This window comes from Daucus carota, chromosome 9 (assembly GCF_001625215.2).
Source record: "Daucus carota subsp. sativus chromosome 9, DH1 v3.0, whole genome shotgun sequence".
NCBI lineage: Eukaryota > Viridiplantae > Streptophyta > Magnoliopsida > Apiales > Apiaceae > Daucus > Daucus carota.
Genome location: NC_030389.2, coordinates 10,870,861 through 10,892,324, shown reverse-complemented (window position 1 = coordinate 10,892,324; position 21,464 = coordinate 10,870,861). Strand labels below are relative to the sequence as shown.

The 21,464-nt window shown below is 33.1% G+C and overlaps 3 protein-coding genes and 1 long non-coding RNA gene across 6 annotated transcripts; 2 read left to right on the top strand and 2 right to left on the bottom strand.

The window, feature by feature from the left end:
* Nucleotides 1-1,304: 1,304 nt before the first annotated feature.
* On the top strand, nt 1,305-2,104 carry LOC108201249 (uncharacterized). Its single transcript, XM_017369542.2, has 3 exons — nt 1,305-1,442; nt 1,533-1,754; nt 1,881-2,104. Exons 1-3 carry the CDS (start codon nt 1,389-1,391, stop codon nt 2,031-2,033), a joined length of 429 nt encoding a protein of 142 aa, XP_017225031.2. The 5' UTR covers nt 1,305-1,388; the 3' UTR covers nt 2,034-2,104.
* A 1,727-nt stretch (nt 2,105-3,831) lies between these two features.
* Nucleotides 3,832-6,836, bottom strand: LOC108200885 (uncharacterized). Its single transcript, XM_017369150.2, has 6 exons — nt 6,523-6,836; nt 6,380-6,432; nt 5,643-5,698; nt 5,059-5,556; nt 4,402-4,576; nt 3,832-4,211 (listed from the first exon to the last, which is right to left on the bottom strand). The coding sequence occupies exons 1-6, from the start codon at nt 6,659-6,661 to the stop codon at nt 4,047-4,049; spliced, it is 1,086 nt and encodes a 361-aa protein (XP_017224639.1). The 5' UTR covers nt 6,662-6,836; the 3' UTR covers nt 3,832-4,046.
* Nucleotides 6,837-8,572: 1,736 nt separating this feature from the next.
* Nucleotides 8,573-15,236, bottom strand: LOC108200771 (E3 ubiquitin-protein ligase BIG BROTHER). 2 transcript variants are annotated; one of them, XM_017369021.2, is made up of 9 exons: nt 15,042-15,236; nt 14,836-14,917; nt 13,574-13,743; nt 12,911-13,130; nt 12,484-12,518; nt 11,947-11,991; nt 10,065-10,192; nt 9,025-9,133; nt 8,573-8,942 (listed from the first exon to the last, which is right to left on the bottom strand). In XM_017369021.2, the coding sequence occupies exons 3-9, from the start codon at nt 13,715-13,717 to the stop codon at nt 8,892-8,894; spliced, it is 732 nt and encodes a 243-aa protein (XP_017224510.1). In that variant the 5' UTR covers nt 13,718-13,743; nt 14,836-14,917; nt 15,042-15,236; the 3' UTR covers nt 8,573-8,891. The 2 variants fall into 2 exon arrangements, with proteins under 2 accessions (XP_017224510.1, XP_063941644.1); XM_064085574.1 differs by having other exon boundaries at nt 15,154-15,196.
* Nucleotides 15,237-18,902: 3,666 nt separating this feature from the next.
* Nucleotides 18,903-21,073, top strand: LOC108202277 (uncharacterized). Of its 2 annotated transcripts, XR_001803053.2 has the most exons (4): nt 18,903-19,513; nt 20,072-20,377; nt 20,541-20,622; nt 20,806-21,073. It is a non-coding gene; the product is annotated as an uncharacterized LOC108202277 (long non-coding RNA). The 2 variants fall into 2 exon arrangements; XR_010287801.1 differs by lacking the exon at nt 18,903-19,513 and having other exon boundaries at nt 19,521-20,377.
* Nucleotides 21,074-21,464: the final 391 nt, after the last annotated feature.

Here is a 21,464-nt window from a genome sequence, read left to right as displayed (position 1 = left end):
CTTTGACTTTGTGCACGTAACTTGAGAAAACATATTTCTACACATTATTTTTTAAATTTTCTTTTTCTGAATAATAGTTTGTCATCTCTATTTTTATTTTAAAAAAAAATTTGAAGAATAATATATACAAATATGTCTTTTTTGCATCTCAAAATACGTGCAAAAAATCAAAGTCACTATTATATTGGAATGGAGGGAGTAATTTTTTAAGGATGAATTCATTCTGATACCTACTAATTTGGAGTTAAAACATAAATGTGTTTGTTCCGATCATTAAAGTAAGAACAAGTACTTCTTCGTATCCTTCGATTTGGATCTGAAAATCAAAAAAATGCTTAAAAATAAATAAAGTTAGATAAAATGTGAATAAGTGATAGATATTTTATATTTATATAACAGATTTGATAGAGTAAAGAAAAGTAGTGAGTTTAATATTTTTTTTATATTATTATATAATAGAAATAGTAGAAGAAAATAGTGTATAATAATATTTTATATTATTAAAAATTATTAACTTAAAATGTATAGAAATGAGATGTACATCCATAATAGAAATTATATAAAACTTAATAAGAAACTAGCTTAATAACCCGTGTCAAGCACAGGTGATTTATATTATTTTTTTATTATAGTTTTTATATTTTAAATTTATTTGAAATTCAAACCGATTTTACTGATTGAATTTTTAAATATTTTGGCTTAAGTGATAAAAAAAAAGTTATTGGAACATGTTATATATTAAGGAGACCGGTAGAATAATACCGACACGCTGATAAAACTTGACTGACCAATAAAATTATTTATATTTCAGTTTTAATAGAGTAATAAGAAAAATAGTATAGTATAATATAACTATTTAGTATAGGTTTATTATGTTGCTTTTAAATTGATAATATGGAGTAATTAGAAATAACATTAATATATCTGAAATATATCATCGATTATATATTTATAATTATATATAATAATGTTATTTTTTTTTATATGTACATTGTATGTATTATCTTTAGAAAAATGATTTTTTAATTAAGAATCTGAGAAAAATAAAATGTTCTAATTAAAAAATATAGCTGTCATGTCGTCAAATTTTATTTCTTACCAAACCGTCCCACCAAATTTTCAATGTTTGTTTAAAGTACAGATAGGGAGTATGACAGCAGACACGTCTGATTTCATCATATCTCTGCATGCAAGTACGTGTTGGGACAGGGTAAATCCTTATCTCAAACTTAACACGTGTAACGTAAACGCATGGACACGTGTGGTGCGATTGACACGCCGCCATTTCCTAAATTTTGATATAGATTCTCCTTCATTATCAATCTTTCTACGTATAATTTTCTGAAGCATTATTCAGAAAGATAAAAACTCTGGTATCAAACAAACTCATGACAGGCGTAGAAGTTCCTATTCTCTCAAGACTCGATCGTCTCGATAACATTGTAAGTACCGAATCAGCTTTACATAATACTTTTGATTTACATTTATGTGAGTAACTTTCGATAAATAGAAAATATTGAAAAATTTTGCAGCTGAAGCAAGTGGAGGACATCAGGGGTGCCAATGGAACTCCAAGAAGCTCATGTGGGTCGACTGGAACATTAACAAGTGATGGACAAGTTTCGTCCGTCGATTTCTTGTCGCCGAAGAGCTTAGAGAAGCACTGCCGTCCGATTGACGATGTGCTTATGGAGACGGAGATGAAAGGAAGTCTCATGGAAAGGATAGTCCACGTCGAGGATCGTCTCCTGCAAGTAATATGATTTTTGTTGTTAATATTGGATTTTTATAAAAAATAAGGGCTTATTTCGGGAAAAATAGGATAACCGAAACATGGTCAGTGTTTTGATGCTGGTTATTTTTATGTTGTGTTTTTGCAGTTAGAAGAGGAAATTGCGGGGTATAAAAAGGTGGAAGGGGAAGGGCAGCCGAGTACTCCGACGACTCCGGATGAGAAAGGATTGAAGAAAAAGAATCTGAAGCAGCTGGTTAAGTCGTGTGTTAAAGGGAAAACTAAACACAAGAACAAGTAGGGACTTGTAAATTTTGTTCCTCTCTTTGGTGTAATCTTGTTGTGATATATATATGAGGTTCTGAGCGCTTCTGGCTTTTCGTAGAAGATCTGGTCTCCGTTTTTTGATCTTTATGTTAAGAACTCTAAAAATTTGGAACATATATAACTAAATTTCGTCTCATTTTACTAAATTTCAGCTTCTTTTTTTTGGGTGCTAGCTGTTCTTGCTATCTATCTGCACGACGCAGAATATAAATCGGGCTCTTTGGATTCTCCTGGAATGGGAGAGTTAACCGAGGATTTTCATGTAATGGGAAAAATGGGAATTATTTATTTCACAGTAAATATTATAATTTTAATTGGACCAACAAAATTCACCTAAAAGTTTCATGTATCATTTTCATACCGAAAATCAATTTATAATATTTAATAAATTAATTTCTTTTTTTTAAGGGGGAAATGATTAATCATTGACCAAATTTGCCTTGATCACTTCAGTTATTCAGAATTTGCCTTAAGAGATGAATTTCATTTGAGTTTTGATAGTTAGAAATTTTGCCGTCTGTAAGCGCGGGCAGCGTCATCTGAAGTTGAAGCTTAAGAGATGGTTGAGGAGAGAGGTCGGGGAGGAGAAGAGAATGCAGGGGTGAGGAGAAGGAGACTAGAGAGTAGAGAGAGTCTGAGGGGAGATGGGAGCACCGGAGAGAGGCTGAGGCTGATGTATGGAAACCTATGAGGGGCATTAGCATTAAGGAGTTGGAGCAAGGGATATTTCTGTTCCAATTCTATCATCAAGATGATAAGCAGTGGGTGTCAAATGGGGGTCCATGGATGTTTGATAAAGCAATGATGATTCTGGAAATAAAATAGCAGAGCTCTCTTCAAAGTTTGGCTTTTCTAATTTCTTTGAACTTTCAAAACTCTACCATCTTCTTTAGTTCAAATGCCAGACGGGACAAGCAAGATGAAATCTAAAACCTTATTGGAATATTTAATGATATTGAAAATAGTAGATATCTGGGACTGCCTTCTCTTGTTGACAGGTCGAAAAATATTGTTTTTCGGTATCTAAAGGACAAGGTGTGGTAAAAGATCCAAAACTGGAACTCGAAATTATTGTCTAGAGCAGGAAAAGCAGTGATCAAAATAATGCTAATCTGCATGAGATGAAGTGGGTGGCTCTGGCCCAAGGTACTCTAAAAATCAGTGTGGATGCGTCTGTAATTGAGGGAGGAAATTTCTTCTCCGTTGAAATGGTAGTTCGGGATCACGAAAGACTGTTAATTCGAGACAAAACCATGAAATTTGCAGGCCAAGTTTCGGTAATGGAAGCCGAAATGGTGGGGATATTAGCAGCGCTACTATGGCTTAATGATTTATCAGATAAACCCATCACTGTGGAGTCGGATTCATTTACAGGCCATTAACAAGATGGAGCATAACCAGCTGGAAGCAGGGCATCTCATCGACCAGTGTTGTTCTATCCTTAGAAACAAGACTAGTGTTTCAGTTGTTTATATTAGAAAACAGGCGAACAATTGGCTAAACTACCTTCTACGATTAATAGCTTTGTTGCTCCTCCGGTCTGTGTGTTGGAAAAATTATTGTCGGATGTTTGATCTTTAAAGAACTTTTTTGTGACCGGGGGGGGGGGGGGGGGGGGGGGGGGGGGGGGCGAAAAAGTTTATTTATAATCTTCTGCTTCAGGTTTATGTAAAATGTCGTGAATTAAACATCCTCAGATCTTACGAGTAAACTATAGAAAGCTTCAAAATCCAGTAATACAGGACAATATCAACTCAAGTATTCTAAATCCCTTCTGTAGAAACTATATCATTGTATTATTGATACTTCTGTCAAATTACAATTTCATATTATTAAATAGACTGAACCAAAATGTTTGGAGTAACATATCAAAAACAATTCACAAGTAATAACAATTATCAAAATTAAGTGAATGAAAGAATAATTGAATGACTATTTTTGACTACCATGTGAGTCTGTGACAGTTGTATTTTTTTTTCTTCTTTTTCTAACTAGCAAGTGTGCAAGGCTTCAGGAACCAGAAAACATCCAACGTCTTTGCTGGTTCTCTTTCTGCGGGAAGAGGAACCATTCTTCCGGGAGTACCTTTGCTGTCCCCGGCATCCTTCCTTACATCTTTCCTAAGTTCCAGTTCTTGAAGTATTCCCCTCTCCTGTATAATTCGTTGTCCATTATTATACTTCATTAAGAGAGTAATAAATAACATGGCATCAATTGTATGAATAGTATGACATGTTTCAGTCAGATGGAAATAAAGTGAAAGAATAAAAAAGAAAATCATATTTTCAGAACTGAATGAAAAATTATATTTTCCATGATTGAATGAATGCTGTGTACGGTACCTGAGTTCTCGGTTTAAAAGCTGTTGGTGTTAGTGCAGCACTTGTGACTCCACGCTTAGCTGAAAAACATTGAGGAGAAGGAGGATTTGTTCGGATTTGTGCCAAATTTTCTTCTTTGCACCCTTTATACTTCAAATCCAGAACAATAGGGGTATTCTCTGTATCTTCATTTCTTCTGCAAGAACCAAGAACTTCATGATTACTATTTACAGTATGCCCTGCTCTGTAGCACAATAATGTCATTCGGATGTAATATATAGAAGATAACCAACAATACATATGACATTTACTTTCATTACTTGTTCATAACACACACTATATATGTCTTGCAACCATGATTTTGGGTGAATCAATCACCTTTCTATATATCACACCTCATTAACAAACAATATTTACAACCATGATTCCTTCAGAAACACATGCAGCAAATGGTGTGCGACTGTTATCAGTGTATTGCTTATTCACGAGTGCACACAGATAATATGATATCTATCGATTATATGAACTATGACCTATCAAAGCTTTTTAACTATTAACTTCTTAGGAAGCATGTGCAAATTCAGTGAGTGTTTCCGTTATTATCACATATGCAGGAACACAGACAAACACACAACTAGATAAAAATATAAGGAAAAGGCACCATGATGAGAAATTTACATTTTCCTTCTCAGTTTTTCCTTGCCATTGCTCTTCTCTAGTACTTCAGATTTTTCCTTTCGAGCCTCAAGCAATGGCTTTCTGTCATCCACCGCGATCTTCAGTTTACTGTCCGAACATTCCTTCTCCTCATACATTTGTACAGCCACCGGAGTCTTGTTTAGATTCTCATGCTCCATGTTCTCCCTTTCTTTCGCCCTCAATGCTAGTTTCTTTAAGTCGGAGCAAAAATCAGAAATCTGGTTCAGTAAATCCCTTCCTGCAAACAAATTTCGTGCAGATAGAGTACTTTTGAGCTTCGGCTTTTCATCCTTGAGTGAAATACTTTCAAACTGCTTCTCGGCACTCGATTTGATTGCTTCCTTCAACTTAGCTTTGTATTTTAGAGGGGTTGACAAATTAGGGTTCTGATTCTCCCTGTCCTCTGCCAATTTTTCCAACTTTGATTCTTTAGCTGAAGATGCAGGCACAAGGCCTCTTTTCTTTAAGGCTGCCTCCCTAAATGCAAATTAAGTAATGGCTTAAAACATACTCCTTAAAATAACCTCCCAACTTTAAACAAGAGTAAAAAATTTTCTTTGTACCTTCGAGTTCGATCACCAAAAGGAAGTATCTCCGAAACACTAGCTGATCTTTGAAGCTTTATGAAATGAATAATCATAAAAGTTAGACAATCAATCAAGAAATGTAGCTGCTGAAATTGAAATTTGAACATATATTTGTAAACAAATACAAAAAGGCAGAAAGCAAGTAGCTAGAATAAATAGAGACCACATGTCACAGCAAAATGGCAATAATATGTTCATAGACAATCGAAAATCATGAATATGATTCAGACACGATAAAATCCCTAATTACACCACATATATGCCAATTCTGGTAGGTTCCTTGACAAAAGCATATGTATTAGCCCGTAAAATCCCAACTCAAATCATTAATCTGTACTTGGATCGATTCTTGTAGGTCTTCATCTCATGCGTCTATTCCAAGTGACTGTCTTTTTTATCTAATTGCCATATTCATAACAAAGTCAAGTCATCAATTTGTACCTGGATCAATCAAGCCTTACCCTCCCCTAATTTAATTCCATTTGACTTCTTCATTTATGTAATTTAGCTTCTATTTCTAATAAACATTTCCTTTTATTTCATCGAAATCCATGGAAATCATTCAAACCTCAAATTCAATCAAAACCAAATAGAACAGGAACAGCAATTCAATACAATATCAGCTACATAACCGAAACCAATAATCAACAAAATTGCATTTAAATCATAAAAATAAAATTATAAAAAAATATAAAAAATTCAAAAATTAGTACCTTCGAAGGGGGGTTCTTCAAAAAATCATCAACTGTCTTGGGATGATTACAATCTTAAAAAAACAAAAACCCAAATCAAATAAACCAAAAATCATCAAACACCCAATCACAAAAACACAAAACACACACAAATCAAAACACACCTGGCTTACAGAACCAAGAATCATCATCAACAGGTTGCAAAGGAGCATTAAAATCAACCCATTGAGGGGCATTAATATTCTCCAAAGCTTCATCTTTCACAAATTTTGAGTCTTTCCAATCAATCACAGCCACATCCATGTTCTTATTCTAGAGAGAGAAGTAGAAAATCACTGCGTTTTTGTGGGTTTAGAGAGAGAAAGCTGAAAAGGGTGATGATTACTATGCTTGTATATATATATATTTGTGTGTAAGTATAGGTTGTAATGAGATTGATAATGAGTTGAATGCAGCTAAGAGTGTAACGCTTATTGAACCGTTGGAGAAGAAGAATAAAGTGTTTATTTATTGTTTTCCGACCGTTGGAGTGACACGTGGCAGTGGCCGTGTTTAATGGAGTGAGTTTTAGAGGGGTGTATTGGATTGGGATTTTAAAACATTTTTTTGCATTCATGAAATCCGAAGGTATTCGATTGGGATTGTTTGAAATCCATTAAAATCTAGAGGTATTCAATTGGGATTTCAAATTATGCTACAAAATCTGGTGGTATTCAATTGGGATTTTAAATTATGCTTTAAAATCCGATGGTATTCAATTGGGATTGTTTAAAATCCATTAAAATCTGATGGTATTCAAATGCTGATGGATTTTTTTGCATTTCATAAAATGATGGATTTTGTGACATTCTTCAGTGTATTTTAAGTTTTTTGAAATCTCATCAAAATCAATGGGATTTTGAAGCATTGTGCTTAAATCCTATCAACTCTGCGACATTTTATCAAGAATCCGTACAAAATCAAAATCAGACACAATCCATTAAAATCCATAGACTAAAAACAATCCATTAAAATCCCAATCGAATACACCCCTCTTATTTTATGTTTGTTATGTTAGGGAGGGGCTTGGGTAGTGTGGTTTTGTGTGGGTGGGAACAGCTGGGTTCTTACTTCATTTTAGTGGATTAATTTTTATATGAATTAAAATTTATAATATATTTTAGGGTTTTTAAAATATTTATAAAAATACTGTATGCAATTCGTTGCAACCGTACTTACAATCTATGTGGGGCCACTTAACTGAAGTTATATATGGTTGCATGTAGTTACAAACCGCATTTTTGCAAATATATTCTAAAAAACTAGTATTTTTGTAATTTTTTTAAAAGATAGTAAAATCGCATTGAGAGAGTATGTTGAAGGCATTGTTATAGATGAAGTGATGAATTTTATGCTTAAAAAATCGACGAGTACAACTCTAAGTAAAACTTTACTTTCATTTGTAAACTAGTGTATGATTTATGCATATGTTGATTTTCAACTAGTCTGCTAGTCTATTTTTTTCATCGAGTCAGTGGTTTTTTTTAACTCCAGTCCAGGAAGGAATTAAATCCCGGATCCGCCCCTAGATGGTGGTAAGAATTGATGGATATGAGAATGGGAGAGAATATGAAGGAATGAGAACTAGAATGACTTGGTAACTACGGCGAATTAGAATGACTTGGTACCCAAGGTGTAGCAAGTGCACCAAGGGAAAATGAGATTGTCATTCTACACAACAAAATGGCTAATCCAAACATTAGCACATGAGTTCGAAGTTCAGATTCTCCCACCCATTAACCAGGCTCATTAACCATGCACCAACCCCTACATAAATTCATGCAATTTAATTATACAATGGAATAACGAAGACAGAAGTAAGCGTTGTTACTTGTTAGTTATACAAATGCAATAACGAAGACAGAAGTAAGCCTTGTTGACAATAGCACACTTCTAGCAGCATTAAACCATTCACTACTGCAGACATCCAACAATAAGTAAATAAAAGAAACATATATGATGATGCAGGTAAATGTTATACATAAAACGTGCTACAAAGCAATGTATGCCATAATTATGATCCCCTAACTAAGGAGTTCCTCTCATTGAACAGCCGCTTTCCTGTCATGGTAACACTCAGAAATCAGGTGCTTTCTTGTCACGGTAACGCTCAGAATTCAGGTGCTCGTCACGTTATTCAAAAGGTGAAGTTACAGGGACTTGAAAGCACATACAGACTTACAAAGGGATATTACATAAACAACTTGCCACATTTTTTCTATTTTGGTCAAATAAACACAGGAACATGCTCATATTAATATAACCCACAAACAAAAGCTAGTACATACATCCAAGTTTATCCTAGCACACCCAAATTAGTTGTACATCATAATCACCTTCAAGCGAAATGATTTCTCTACAAGTGAGAACATATAAAAAAGGAACAACTTTGATATGAACTACCTATCTGTATGCTCTGACATAAGTAAAGGGGGGATATAACCTATTGTCTCACAACCCTGTTAAATGTATGGGACCTTCACCATTTAATGTGTTAATGCTTCGATTCATCGCTAAAAACTTCGGTGCTGCAGATGGGACATATCTGAGAAAAACAGAGTGAATTAGTTCTAAGAAATATAACATATCATCTATGGCTTATGCTTCAAGAAGAGCATATAATTCACCTTGTTGATGCTTAGCCATTTGGATACGCATTCACTATGATAGACATGTTTGCAAGGCAGTCTTATTTGACGGTCCCCTCTTTTATATCTCATTTGGCAGATCACACACCTGGATTGTTAAGGCCAGAATTTTGTGAGAGGGGCATAAAACTTTAAGGCTAATATTTAAAGTCTATAGAATGCATATTTGGACAATAATCACTCGAAAACACTAACAAGAGCATAGGAACAATTCTCAATCTCAGATACAACTGGAACCAATATTAGTTTACGACTGCCAGGGTCAGGAACTTAGCAATATCAAGTTAGAGTTGCATCTTAATTTGACCATCTCGAATGTTGTACATTACTTGGCCAAGATTATCTCTTTTCATCTTCTTCAATAAGAAGAGCTTATGAGCTTTTTTAAGGCTAAAACAAGGGAGCGGACTTGTATAACTATACAACCAAAGGCTTCTAGAGTGACACATGTTTTAAATATTGCCCCTATTTTTTGTGTGTTATATATGGCTGGTAGTTATCGAATGTATGGGGAACTCATTCTATTAGAGTGCTGATTATAAATGGCGACAGTTTCCAAAATAAGGTAACACAGTTGTGTTACTTTAGTAACATCTATATAAGTAGCAATCAATAATAGGAAAATCCTTTGTAGACAACTCTCCGCATAGGTTGACTATGTTACATGAACATAGACCACATCAATACTAGGATGCTTTGGTTCAGCTGAAGGACCGAGTACCAACTATAAACATACATGATAAGCACAAACATATGTCTAGCACTTAGAGTCGTAATTAGATGCAGTGATGCATTATTGATTTAATCCAACCAACCATAGTTAAAAAGAACGAGAAAATGTAATCTAGTCTGCGTGTACATACTTAAATACATGAGAATACAAATGTATAGTAGGTGCACTTGAAGTGGTGATATACTGATATATGCTTGCAGGTATGCGTGCGTGTGAGAATAACTGTCTATAAGCTAAAAAAAATATGGTGGAAGCAAAAATGAAGTTACAGGAAGCTAGATGTTACCTCTCTTTAGAACGTTTTTTGAAGAAGAAACCACTAGACTTGTATTTAGATGTTGGAAGCAGATCAATCAGTTCTTGAGCAAGGCCCCGACTTTGAGTTCCAACTGCCTCACCTAGATCAAGTAACTCCTGCTCAAGGTAAAACAAACAATTTGAAAACCAATTCCAAGTGAATAATCATAGACTTAGCTATAGACACCAATATGACCTTTTAAATTAGTATGTCTAGATTAACTAACAACAAAAAGACCAATTTCAGCTGATTGATCCATTATTCAGCATGGCGGAATTCAATTTTCACCCAACAACAGTCTTGGTTATCTAGATCTATCTAATGCAAGTGTTGCAGATCCACTTACTCTGTAGCTAACCTAATCTAAAACAATCCATATGACACATGAAATCGCACCTCTCCAAAACCAGATATATTCTCCGGGATGTACTTCGCTCCTCACATCATATATAGAAAAAAAAGAATGCGCAGTGATTTATGACATAGGCACATGATTGACATATTTCGGCAGCTTAGCTTGATTAACAATAAAAATAACTCAAAAGAGACCATCTTGATTGTTTGAAACGAACAGTACAGTATATCTTCCTTGGCACAAGGCATGTCTCGTGCAGGCAACAATTTTTAGAGGTACCATCATATCCGTGTTTGCAACAAATTTTCACCTACAAACTTACCATTCTACTTCTAGTTGGAAAGTGGCTTCTATTTCTCCTCTAATCACTTCAACAAGTTTAAACCATTCACTGCTAGTTGAAGCGTGGTTATCAAAAGTGTTAGCAGTCTCGTCTTCTTTATCATCTATAGGAGGTATGATTTCATTCTTATTGTCACTGCCAGAGTCTGAATCACTACCAGAGCTATTGCTATTATCATTGTTTTCATTAGAACTGCTGTAGCAAGGGCTAGAGTCTAAGTGATTGCCTGAGCTATCATCTTCTCTGTCAGCAGCACTCTGATTGTATTTAGGTTTAAATTAGATCTTTCTTATTATTGAGATAATGTATCTCACGTCCTGATTTGAGCATTCATTCAAGTTTTCCACTTTAAAGGGTGTGGTCTCCAACCAAACATTATTTTCAGTGTATACCACATTCCTTTTGGTACAGCAGGACATATGAAGGTTTGCCAGCCGTCCAATAGGCAAGAAAGAGAATCAACTATTAATATGATCTCTAACAATACCTAATTTAAATAAGCATACATATTTCTTCTTAATAGTGGTCCATGAAAATAAAACAAGACCCTATAATTACACAGCATGTTCTTTCTTCTTAAACTGCTCTAAAGCAACTCATTTGAATTAATCTATTTTCCCCCTTCTTCATGCATCACGGGATCAATCGTGTGACTATATCAACAATAGTGGTCATGTATGGTGCCACGTCGCTGGTGAGTGCCAGAATGCCATGGCAATATAGATCTCCCATATATATTTTCAAAGATATTAATATGCTCACATATATTCTCTGCAGATATATTGTATATGTTTATGTATCTATTATCAATATTTTAGTATTTCACACATAAATAATTTATGATTACTAAATTACTATATCTAAGTATCCTACAACATGAAATATATCATTCCCAAATGCAAATGGTCTATTTTTTATATGCTATATAAATATGTTAAACAGTGATCCAAAAGACACGATCCGGGCAAACAGCCATGCTTCTATTCAGGGCCAGGATGCTGTTTCGTCACAATTGCACAATGCCATGACATCGTCCTGGCGATGTCAGGACGACAAGGAGATCAGCAACATATAATAGAAATACAAAGTTTTTTATTTATTGCATATTAAGAATGACATGAGAATATATAGCAAAAAAGGTGATGACATGGGAATATACTGCAATTTTCTACCTCATAAGTCATGTTGTCCGGGTCTATATTGTCCTGCCAAAGATCCTGGAAATATTAAAATGAAAAGAAAATGTTCTCTTAGCACCGGATACAAACACAGTTATATACAACTTAAAATTCAACTAATAATACATATGTTCCTCAAATCCCATCTCTTGGAAGTAAATTGCTTAAAAATAATAATTATATCAAGAATATACACTATAAGTAAAACTTTTGTGTTTGACATGTACAGATATTTGAAGGCAAAAAGACGGTGGTAAAATTCAATTGTTGTGCAAAGAGGTCTAGTTGTTGTCCAATGGAGTTTATTACTGTATTCAATAAGGGAACTGTCTCCTATCTACTACAGAAAATCTTCATTTAAATCCTCAGATACTAATACAATAAAAAATAAATTAGATTTTTAAACTTAAGAAACAGGAGGATTCTGCTGGAGATTATAAAGTAATTACTCGAATTCATGATTAAAAAAGAAGAAGATGGAGCATATCAAGCAAAGTACACTACTTTTAATTAACTAAATAAGTTTCATACCTGAGAATTGGCAGCAGTCTCATGATTTGTAGTGCCTGCCAAAGTATGGACAACAATGTAAGAATACATAATCAGTGATCATTGTGTCATTCTAAACAGTGAGGCCATGCTTTAAAACTCAATTCCATGCTTAGGTATCATTATATGACATGGTAGCTATCTATTTCTACTGTACAAGAATGTTTAAAAACCAAAGTAAATCCAATATGTTCTGTTGTGAAGTCAACAATACACTAATAAGTAACATGTCCATGTTCATGCAAAGGGCAAATGTGTTTGATAGCAATGACCTGAAAAAAAATTGAGTAGAAGTGCAGGAAAAAGTTGATACTTTTAAAGCTAACCCAATAGAACTTATTTTTTATCTGCAATGTCACAACATGTTTATTAATTTGGAGTATTAATACAGAGCAGATATAGGACTGACATTCTTCCGGAATAGCTTCCATAGTAGCAACTGAATTTTCTTCAGCTTGTATCTCTGTTGCTGTAGGTTGTTCATTGTATGACATTGTAGGGTATTCCCAAGCCCTTCTGCTTATATCGTTTCTGGGAAGATAATCATTCACCACATAGTGACCATAATATGGAGGAATTTCAGAAGCAGGTAATCCGAATTTGTAGGCATTCACCCAGTATGCCGTTTCCTAAAAAAGGTCACCAAAAAGAAAATAACACTGCTTATCATCAAAAGCAGAGATTTCTCCCATGCAACTTTCTACTTAAAAGCTAATAAAGTATATGAATAACATGCACAGGAGTTCATTATCAAATCAAGTATACTCGTACCAGATATAAAGACAGAGTATGTTTGTATAGTTACAATATATGATGAACATGATTTATCATCAAGCATGTATGGTCAGATATTTCTTTCTACTAATTTTAAATCATCTTCTGTAGAGAACTCTATGCCACAACTTAATTACAGAACATGATGTACAATACAAGTTGTTCCCATTAATGAAAAGGATCAAGAAACAGATTTATACTAAATTAACAAGTACCTGAAGTACTGGTAAGTGGTATCCTTTTAGAAACACTTAATAACCGCAAAGTTCAAAATTCAATTTATGCACGAATGAAATACCTGATACTGCTGCATAGGTACTGCATGAGCATAATGTTCATGTGGATTTGTAAGACCTTCAAAAAAATCCATAAAGCTCTCAGTTACGGTGTAAGGACATCCAGTATTTATATAATGCACCTCCATTTGCCGGTTCCCGTCCATTTTAGAAAAAAAAAATTATCGATAAACTGCAGGGAAGCACACAGTACCAATATCACTATTAGATGAAACACTGAATAACAGATGATTAGGTAACAGTCCATTTCATGCAAGTGACAAAGACAGGCTATTATGAAAAACTCTGGGAGATCACATCAAGAAAAAATCAAATCAATAACAAAAGTAGGACTTTCTTGCCAAAACTAATGACAAGTCAAATTCATTGTACAATTAAGTTATTTCTCAAAATCTACTATATATAATTACAAACCAACTGCTACCGCACTTGTCTCTATCATTGCCCTCATGAATTATCAGAAGTACAGAGTGTTTTTAGTCTGACATTGAACGAAACAATTTTATCTTTCTTACATTTTTGGACTCATGTAGAATATGTATAAGTTGAAAAAAATTCAAAAGGACCCTTGTACCACACTTATTCTATGAGGGGATCCATATTTTTTCTATGACGATTTCAGTAAGTTCATCCTAAAACAATGTTATAACCAACATAAGAGTTCCTCCCTGCATTCCATACCTAATAGCAGCCAAGAAAAATATAATCACACAAAATTCTTCAAGACTGCCAAAATGGATCAGGCTTTTATGGATGATACACACACATTACACAAATGTACAATTACAATATACACTAAGAACCAAAATGAATAGAAACTTTATTAGCTTTAAAAATAATTTTTTTACACACTAAATTATATATATATTTTACGAAAAAAAATGGGCAGAGTAAATCATTTCGCGTCCCCCACGAATTGGAAATAACAGTAGTGCCATCAAAGTAAGTCAAAACTAATTACTGAAAAAACCGAAAAATTAAAACAGCATACAGATTTCAACATTTCTCATCTATCACTGTAGCAATCACCAAACACAAAATTGGAGACACTTGTACACCTACCCAGCTACCCTCGATTTTCTAACCAACCAAAAAGATAAATTACACCAAATAATACACTAATTTGATGATTATACCTAAACAAGAACCACATTCAACCTAATTTAACCTCAATTACACCAAAACACTTGAAATCAAATCAAAAAAATACACAAGTATATGCAAAAACCACCAAACCAAGCAATCAAACAGTAAGAGATGATACCAGTGAAGAACAAAAATTGAAATCTAGCTCATCAGACTCCGAAGCTCAAGACCTCACAACTCCCATCAATATTCTCCCAAATCTACATGCAAAGAAACAATAAAACAGTGCAAGAATCAGAAATCAAGAACTGTTACAATTACCAAACTGCATAATAATATGTATATAAAAATGTAGAGAGATAGAGAGAGGGAGAGAGAACCGACATTGAATGATGAGGTAAATGAAGAACAGAGATGAAAGTGAAGCCAAGGAGAGAGAGAGAGAGAGAGAGAGAGATAAGAGAGAGGGAGAGAGAAAGAGAGTTTTGGCTTTTACTTTGTTTATATATGTATATGACATACGTAAGACATTAATAAATTTGGAGCTGTTTATCCATATTTATATCTCTCCACATCTCAATCAAGGGCGGAGCGAGAAAATAAATTACACCTGGGCTAGCTCTTAGAAAAATTTTCTTCACTTAATTTTACAAGATAGAGATACTATAATAATAAAAAAAATATCTCACGGTTATGGCATTGAAAATGAAAAGCAGTGAAACATGTTAATTTGAGATCATACGTACATAACTGAAGTTCTGTTTTTAAGTTTTTTTATTCTGTTTTCTTCTTTTCTTAAGTGAATGTTTGCGTAAAAAAGTGGGCTGGGCCACATTTTATCCTGGGCTGAATTCTAAAAACCTGAACGGGATAATAGAAAGTTTTGGATTTTTTTCCTTTTGCCCTGGGCTACGGCCCACCACAGCCTTTGCTGTGGCTCCGCCCCTGATCTCAATCTGAAACTGCTCTGTCTCGAAACTAAACTAGAACTAAAACTAAACTAAGGAGTGTGTTTGTGTTTTGTTTTTGGTGTTGGCAGAGAGAGAGGGAGAGAGATAGAGAGAGACTGAGAGAGAGAGTGTGTTTTTTTTATTCCAACTTCAAACACACGCCACCCCTTTTTTTACGCCACACCTGATTTGTGTGTTGGCGCGCGTGACTCTGTGCCCCATGGCTTTTTCACTACTACTTGCCTTCTTTTCTATTTTTCTCCAATTTTTTAACATTTTCTTGGACCACTATTAGTATATTTCTAAATTATATTATAATGATTTTAAACTATATTATAAATTGAAACGAATATGAAATTTTTCTGGAACACTATTGTTGTATTTTCTAATTACATTTTTTAAATATATTATAAATTGAATTAAATAGGAGGTGACTTGTGTCTTGTATTTTAAAATTCTTAATACGTACTCCCTCTGTCCCATTTAATTGTATACATTTCTTTTCAACTGCTCGACACGCATTTCAATGCTCTTATAAAACATATAAATTACATCCAAACTTTAATTTAGAAAAAGAAAGTTTTAAAAATAAATTACATAACTACATTTTACAGGAGCATTAAAGTCCGTGCCGCGTCCCCGTCCCCGTCCCCCAATGTATACTACTCAGGGGGGACCGAGGGAGTACTGAATATTTATTATAAATTATAGTAATGTCATATTAAATGTTAGAGTTAATTACAGTTTGCAACCCCTAGGATTGCTCCAAACGCACTTAAGATCCTGAACTATCAAACGTGACATAATGCACCCTGAACTTTACATTCCCGTGCAAGTTGTAACCCATAGTCACTATTCCGTCCAAATATACCGTTAATTTTAACTGTTTGAGAGGTAACAGTGTATATATTAGTTTCTAACAGCTACTTTACCTCCTGTGACCCCTCAAAAATTATGTATTATATTTTGAAATTATTTCTGAACACACACAACGATGTAAAAAAAATTAAAATAAGTTTTAAAATATGTATCTAGATTTAGAATCTGAAAATTTATTATTATTTTTACATAAACGATGTAACTTACTTTAAAATTTTAAAATAAATACATATTTTAAAAATTATTTTAATATTTTTTACATCGTTGTGTGTGTTCAGAAATAATTTCAAAATATAATACATAAACTTTGAGGAGTCACAGGGGGTAAAGTAGCTGTTAGAAACTAATATACACACTGTTACATCTCAAACAGTTAAAGTTAACGGCATATTTGGATGGAATAGTGACTATGGGTTACAACTTGCACGGGAATGTAAAGTTCAGGGTGCATTATGTCACGTTTGATAGTTCAGGATCTTAAGTGCGTTTGGAGCAATCCTAGGGGTTACAAACTGTAATTAACTCTAAATGTTATAGTTTTCTGGTAATAGGTAACAGGTGACCTGCACTGTCTTGTAAATGAGTTAGATCCATAGTTTACTACTATAAATCAAAATTCCTATGTTGTTGGTTAATTGCTGCAGTGACGATAAATTACATAGCTATCTTTCAAAAATTTATAGAAATTATTATCTTCATTTCTCTCGATTCTCTGCAGTTTTTCATATTATTTAATACAAAATTTTAAATATAGGTACTACCTCCATCCCAAATTAGATGAGTTAGTTGACTTTGGGCATGTAACTTAAAGTGCATTGACCGTATAGTTTCGAAATTTATTTTTAAAATTTTTCTTTTGTAAATGAAAATTTCATATTTAAATTTTTATTAGTAAAAATAAAATTTCAAAAAAAAGTAATGTAGCTATGCGGTCAATGGACTTTAAAATGCGTGTCCGAAGTCAACGAGCTCATCTAATTTGGGATGGAGGGAGTATATAATATAGCTTTATACATTATTTTTATTTTTTTTTCTTTTTTGTGTAAATATTTACATACTTAATTTTTATTGAAAAGAAACCTTTTTAAGATAATTTATGAAATAGAAGTCTAAAAATCCCTCGAGATAAATAATATGGGAAAAGATGGAGATCGTTATTTGTTTCTTAATTACTGCAATTTTCTGAAAAGTATGATTCCTTGTTTAATTTTAGAATCATTAAAGCTAAAAGATAAGGAGGAGTACATTAATCTTTCATATCTTCTTCTTATCTTCCGGTTTTGATGCTTAGCAAGGATAATTAATTAATTTATCGACCCCTCACTGTATTGCTTGACGTACCCGAAGTTTCGTATCTAATATTTTTTTTAAAATTAAGTGGTTGATATGAAAATAGAGATTCTATTATTATTATTAGTGTGAAATTATACATTACTAATTAGATTGAGTGATACTCCCTCCGTCTCATTTTAGTTGTCACATTTGATTTTGTACCGATCAAATTGACCAAAGTTTAATTGTGATTTATTAATATTTTATCAATTGAAAAAATAAAAATATATGTCACCGGAAATAACTTTTAATATATTTTAAGATGTAATTTTCAATTTTTTAAACTAATGAAAAAATGATTTTTAATCTCAGATAAAAAATTAGTCAATTTGACCAACAAAAATAGAAATGTGACAACTAAAATAAGATAAAGGAAGTAATTTTTAAGATATCTAACCTTTCCGAATACGAATATATTAGAAGTCAATTATTCTGCACAAATTCATTTTAGTTTAAATCACAATGTATTAATATCGCCAGTTTGAACATCGAAGTGTAAAGTCTTCACTCGAATACGCAATATACGTGCCTGGCAGCAGATTATAGAAATCATTTATTTTTATGACCGATTAGAGTATCTCCAAGTGGAATATGTATATTAGTTGGTTATATTTATTGACAAATTAATTATATAAATATTTTGCTATGTGTTTGTTTGTGTAAAATTATACCTAAAAATTTACTTGATTTCGATAAATATCCAAACATGGTTGACTATAGTTTTTGCTAAGAGGATGGAGTTTTAGAGTTTTATAATTTTTAGATAATTTCTATAAGTGTCATCTAAATATTATTTAAAAATCACATAAAAAAATTACTTGAGATTCTTGGAGTTGGAGATACTCTTATACCACAAGTAAAAGCGTGTATTATTCATTGAAAAAAAACGTATTTTATCATTTACGATATTCTAATAAAATCGTTCGATCAATATATATAAAAAGACATTAATATATTAGTAAAATATCAATCAACTTATAACGAAGAACATTGATAATAATAAAATCGGGGTCCGTTGATATGTTAACAAAATTGTCGACCATTTCATAAAAAAGAATATCGAGATATGAAACCGTCAAACATTCACTACTAGAAAAAGTAGATATAACATCGCGGCTTCCACATCGGTCTTAAAAACCACCGATGTTAAAAATGTTTTTAACATCAAAAATGAAAAAACTGATGTTAAAAAGCATTTTAGACATCGGTATTTATAATCACCGATATCTTTTCTTCAGTTTGAAAATTATAAAAACACGGGACTTTTGTTTCCCCCTTTTAACACACTAAAACATACCGCCTTTCTTACAAACATTCCCCTTGACCAGATTTTTATTTTTCCTCTTTCTCTCTATCGGCTCTCATCTCATCTCAATCTCTTCTCTCTTAATCTCCTTCAATCTCTCTCTCTCCCTCCGTCCATCTCCCTCCCCCGTCTTTCTCTCACCATCAATATCAAACACACTAACTCACCAATATGAATCTGTTTTATTTAACCCTGATTGCAGTACTAGCTCGAAGAAGATCCGTTCGATTTACAAGGTAACTTGGAGGATCTCAATTAGTTCGAATGGATTTCAGATTTGTGATGGGGTCAATTCGATTTTTTGGTTTGGAACGGTTCAATTGGGTTTTAGGGTTTCAATTAGCAAAGCAGGTCTCTTGTTCTCTATATCTATCTTCTTCTTCTTCATGGTATATATCTTATTGTATCTTCTTCTTTATCTCAATTGATTTTTGTTCGTATTTTCGTGATCTTTTCAAATAAAACATTATTATTTGTAAGTGTTTGTGCAGCATATGCTATCTTGTTAGCTACATAGTTTTATATGTGACTATTGTTGTTACAAGTATTTTTTGTGTTATAGGTTTTAGTTAAGTGACATCTTTATTAAGCAAATCGATTATAGAATGTTAAGTAAACTATAACGCCCACTGAAACTGCATCTCAAACTGCAATTAAGCAGGTTTCATTTCCATGTTTTTATTATGAATAGTTCCATGGTCTTATTTAGTCAGTTTTGATATTGTTGTTATTTCCAAGTGCCCCCCTCTCTCTGAGTTAAAACAGGTTTGATATTTAGTCAGTTTTGATATTGTTTTTATTATATGAAAAAAACTAAAGAGTATCATTCTTGCTCTGTTCTTAGAAAAATTTGTGTTGCAGTATAGAAGTCCCCCAGTAAAAGTATGTCGAGATGTGGTGAGTTTTAGTTGCTAACTAATTGTATTTTATTATGTGAACATATACAGACTTTCATTTCAGTCAGACTTGTGCATAAAATAGTTAAAGAATTTTGTAAGCCAGGAGGGGGGCTTCCTTTATTGGAGCAAGTTTCGATCCCTACTGCCTCATTGAAACTCTGGAAGGAAAGATATGACTGATGCATTGTCTTCCAATAGTCAATGAGAAGGGAACTTAGCGGGTGATGTCACCAATACATATAAGGAGGTGAGAATTTTAAGTACTTTATAATGTTTGCTAAGAGCAAAGGTGATGTCCTATGGTTTGCCCTCATATTGCTCTATTGGCAGTCTGGAGTTCTTCCTCAGTGTTAGGTGAGTTCTTGCAACTTGTAATCTTTCTTGAGAGGATCATTACATGAGGCAATTAGTTGTTTTCCTCTAATATTCAGCACTTGACCCTTACACAAGCAATTATAATTCTTTTTGGTAAATCTTCTTCAGAAAACTCGATTTTTGTTTGATTTGTTGAATGCAGGCAAACCATAGGATCCTTGATGCAGATGCTACTTGTTTAGAAGTCCCATTGGAGCATGTTGCCTCCAATTTGGAAAATTATGGTAATACAAGTTGCAATTTATCTTAAGTTATATTTAACAAAAATATACATCTTTTCTGTCTATTTTATACACCTCCCTTGTTCTAAGACACACACACACATATTAAAATTTTTACTGTATTTCTAAATAATTGAAATTAAATATATATTGAATTATTTGCACTGCATTTTTACTCTGTAACAGACCTTGTTGTTGAAGATAGTGAACGAGCGGTGTCCGAATCTGCATGCGTATCTATTGTTGTGCTTGGTGCTTCTGGTGATCTTGCAAAAAAGACTCTCCCTGAACTCTTGCACATCTAAATTTCGTTGTGATAGTTGGCTTGTGTTGATGGTTTCATGTCATTATAGAACTAGCTCTCTTCATTTTGATATTGGACATGTATTTTGTACTATGAGGCGATAAATTTATGCTAATATTTTTATGATTAATGTTCTATAATATTTCTCTTTGGATATTATGGTATAATAAAATAGATCAAGTGATGTTTTAAGGATATTTTTAACATTAGTTGCTTCTTAGCAAGTGATGTCGTAAGAAACTTTAATATCATTTGTGTATAAGAAAAACGATATCTTTTAGATTTTTAACTATCAAGACGATGTCTTATATACTTTTGATTACACTATCGTATACTAAGACGATGTTTGAGGTATTATTAACATCAGTTCTAACCTTTTAGACGATGCTAAAAGGTTGCTAAACATCAGTCCTAATTTGTTAAACGATGTCAACATGATATTTGACATCAGTTCCAACCGTTAAAATGATGTTAAAGATATTATTCACATCAGCCAACTTTTGTAGATGATGTCTAATGTGTCTCTAACATCACTTTTTTA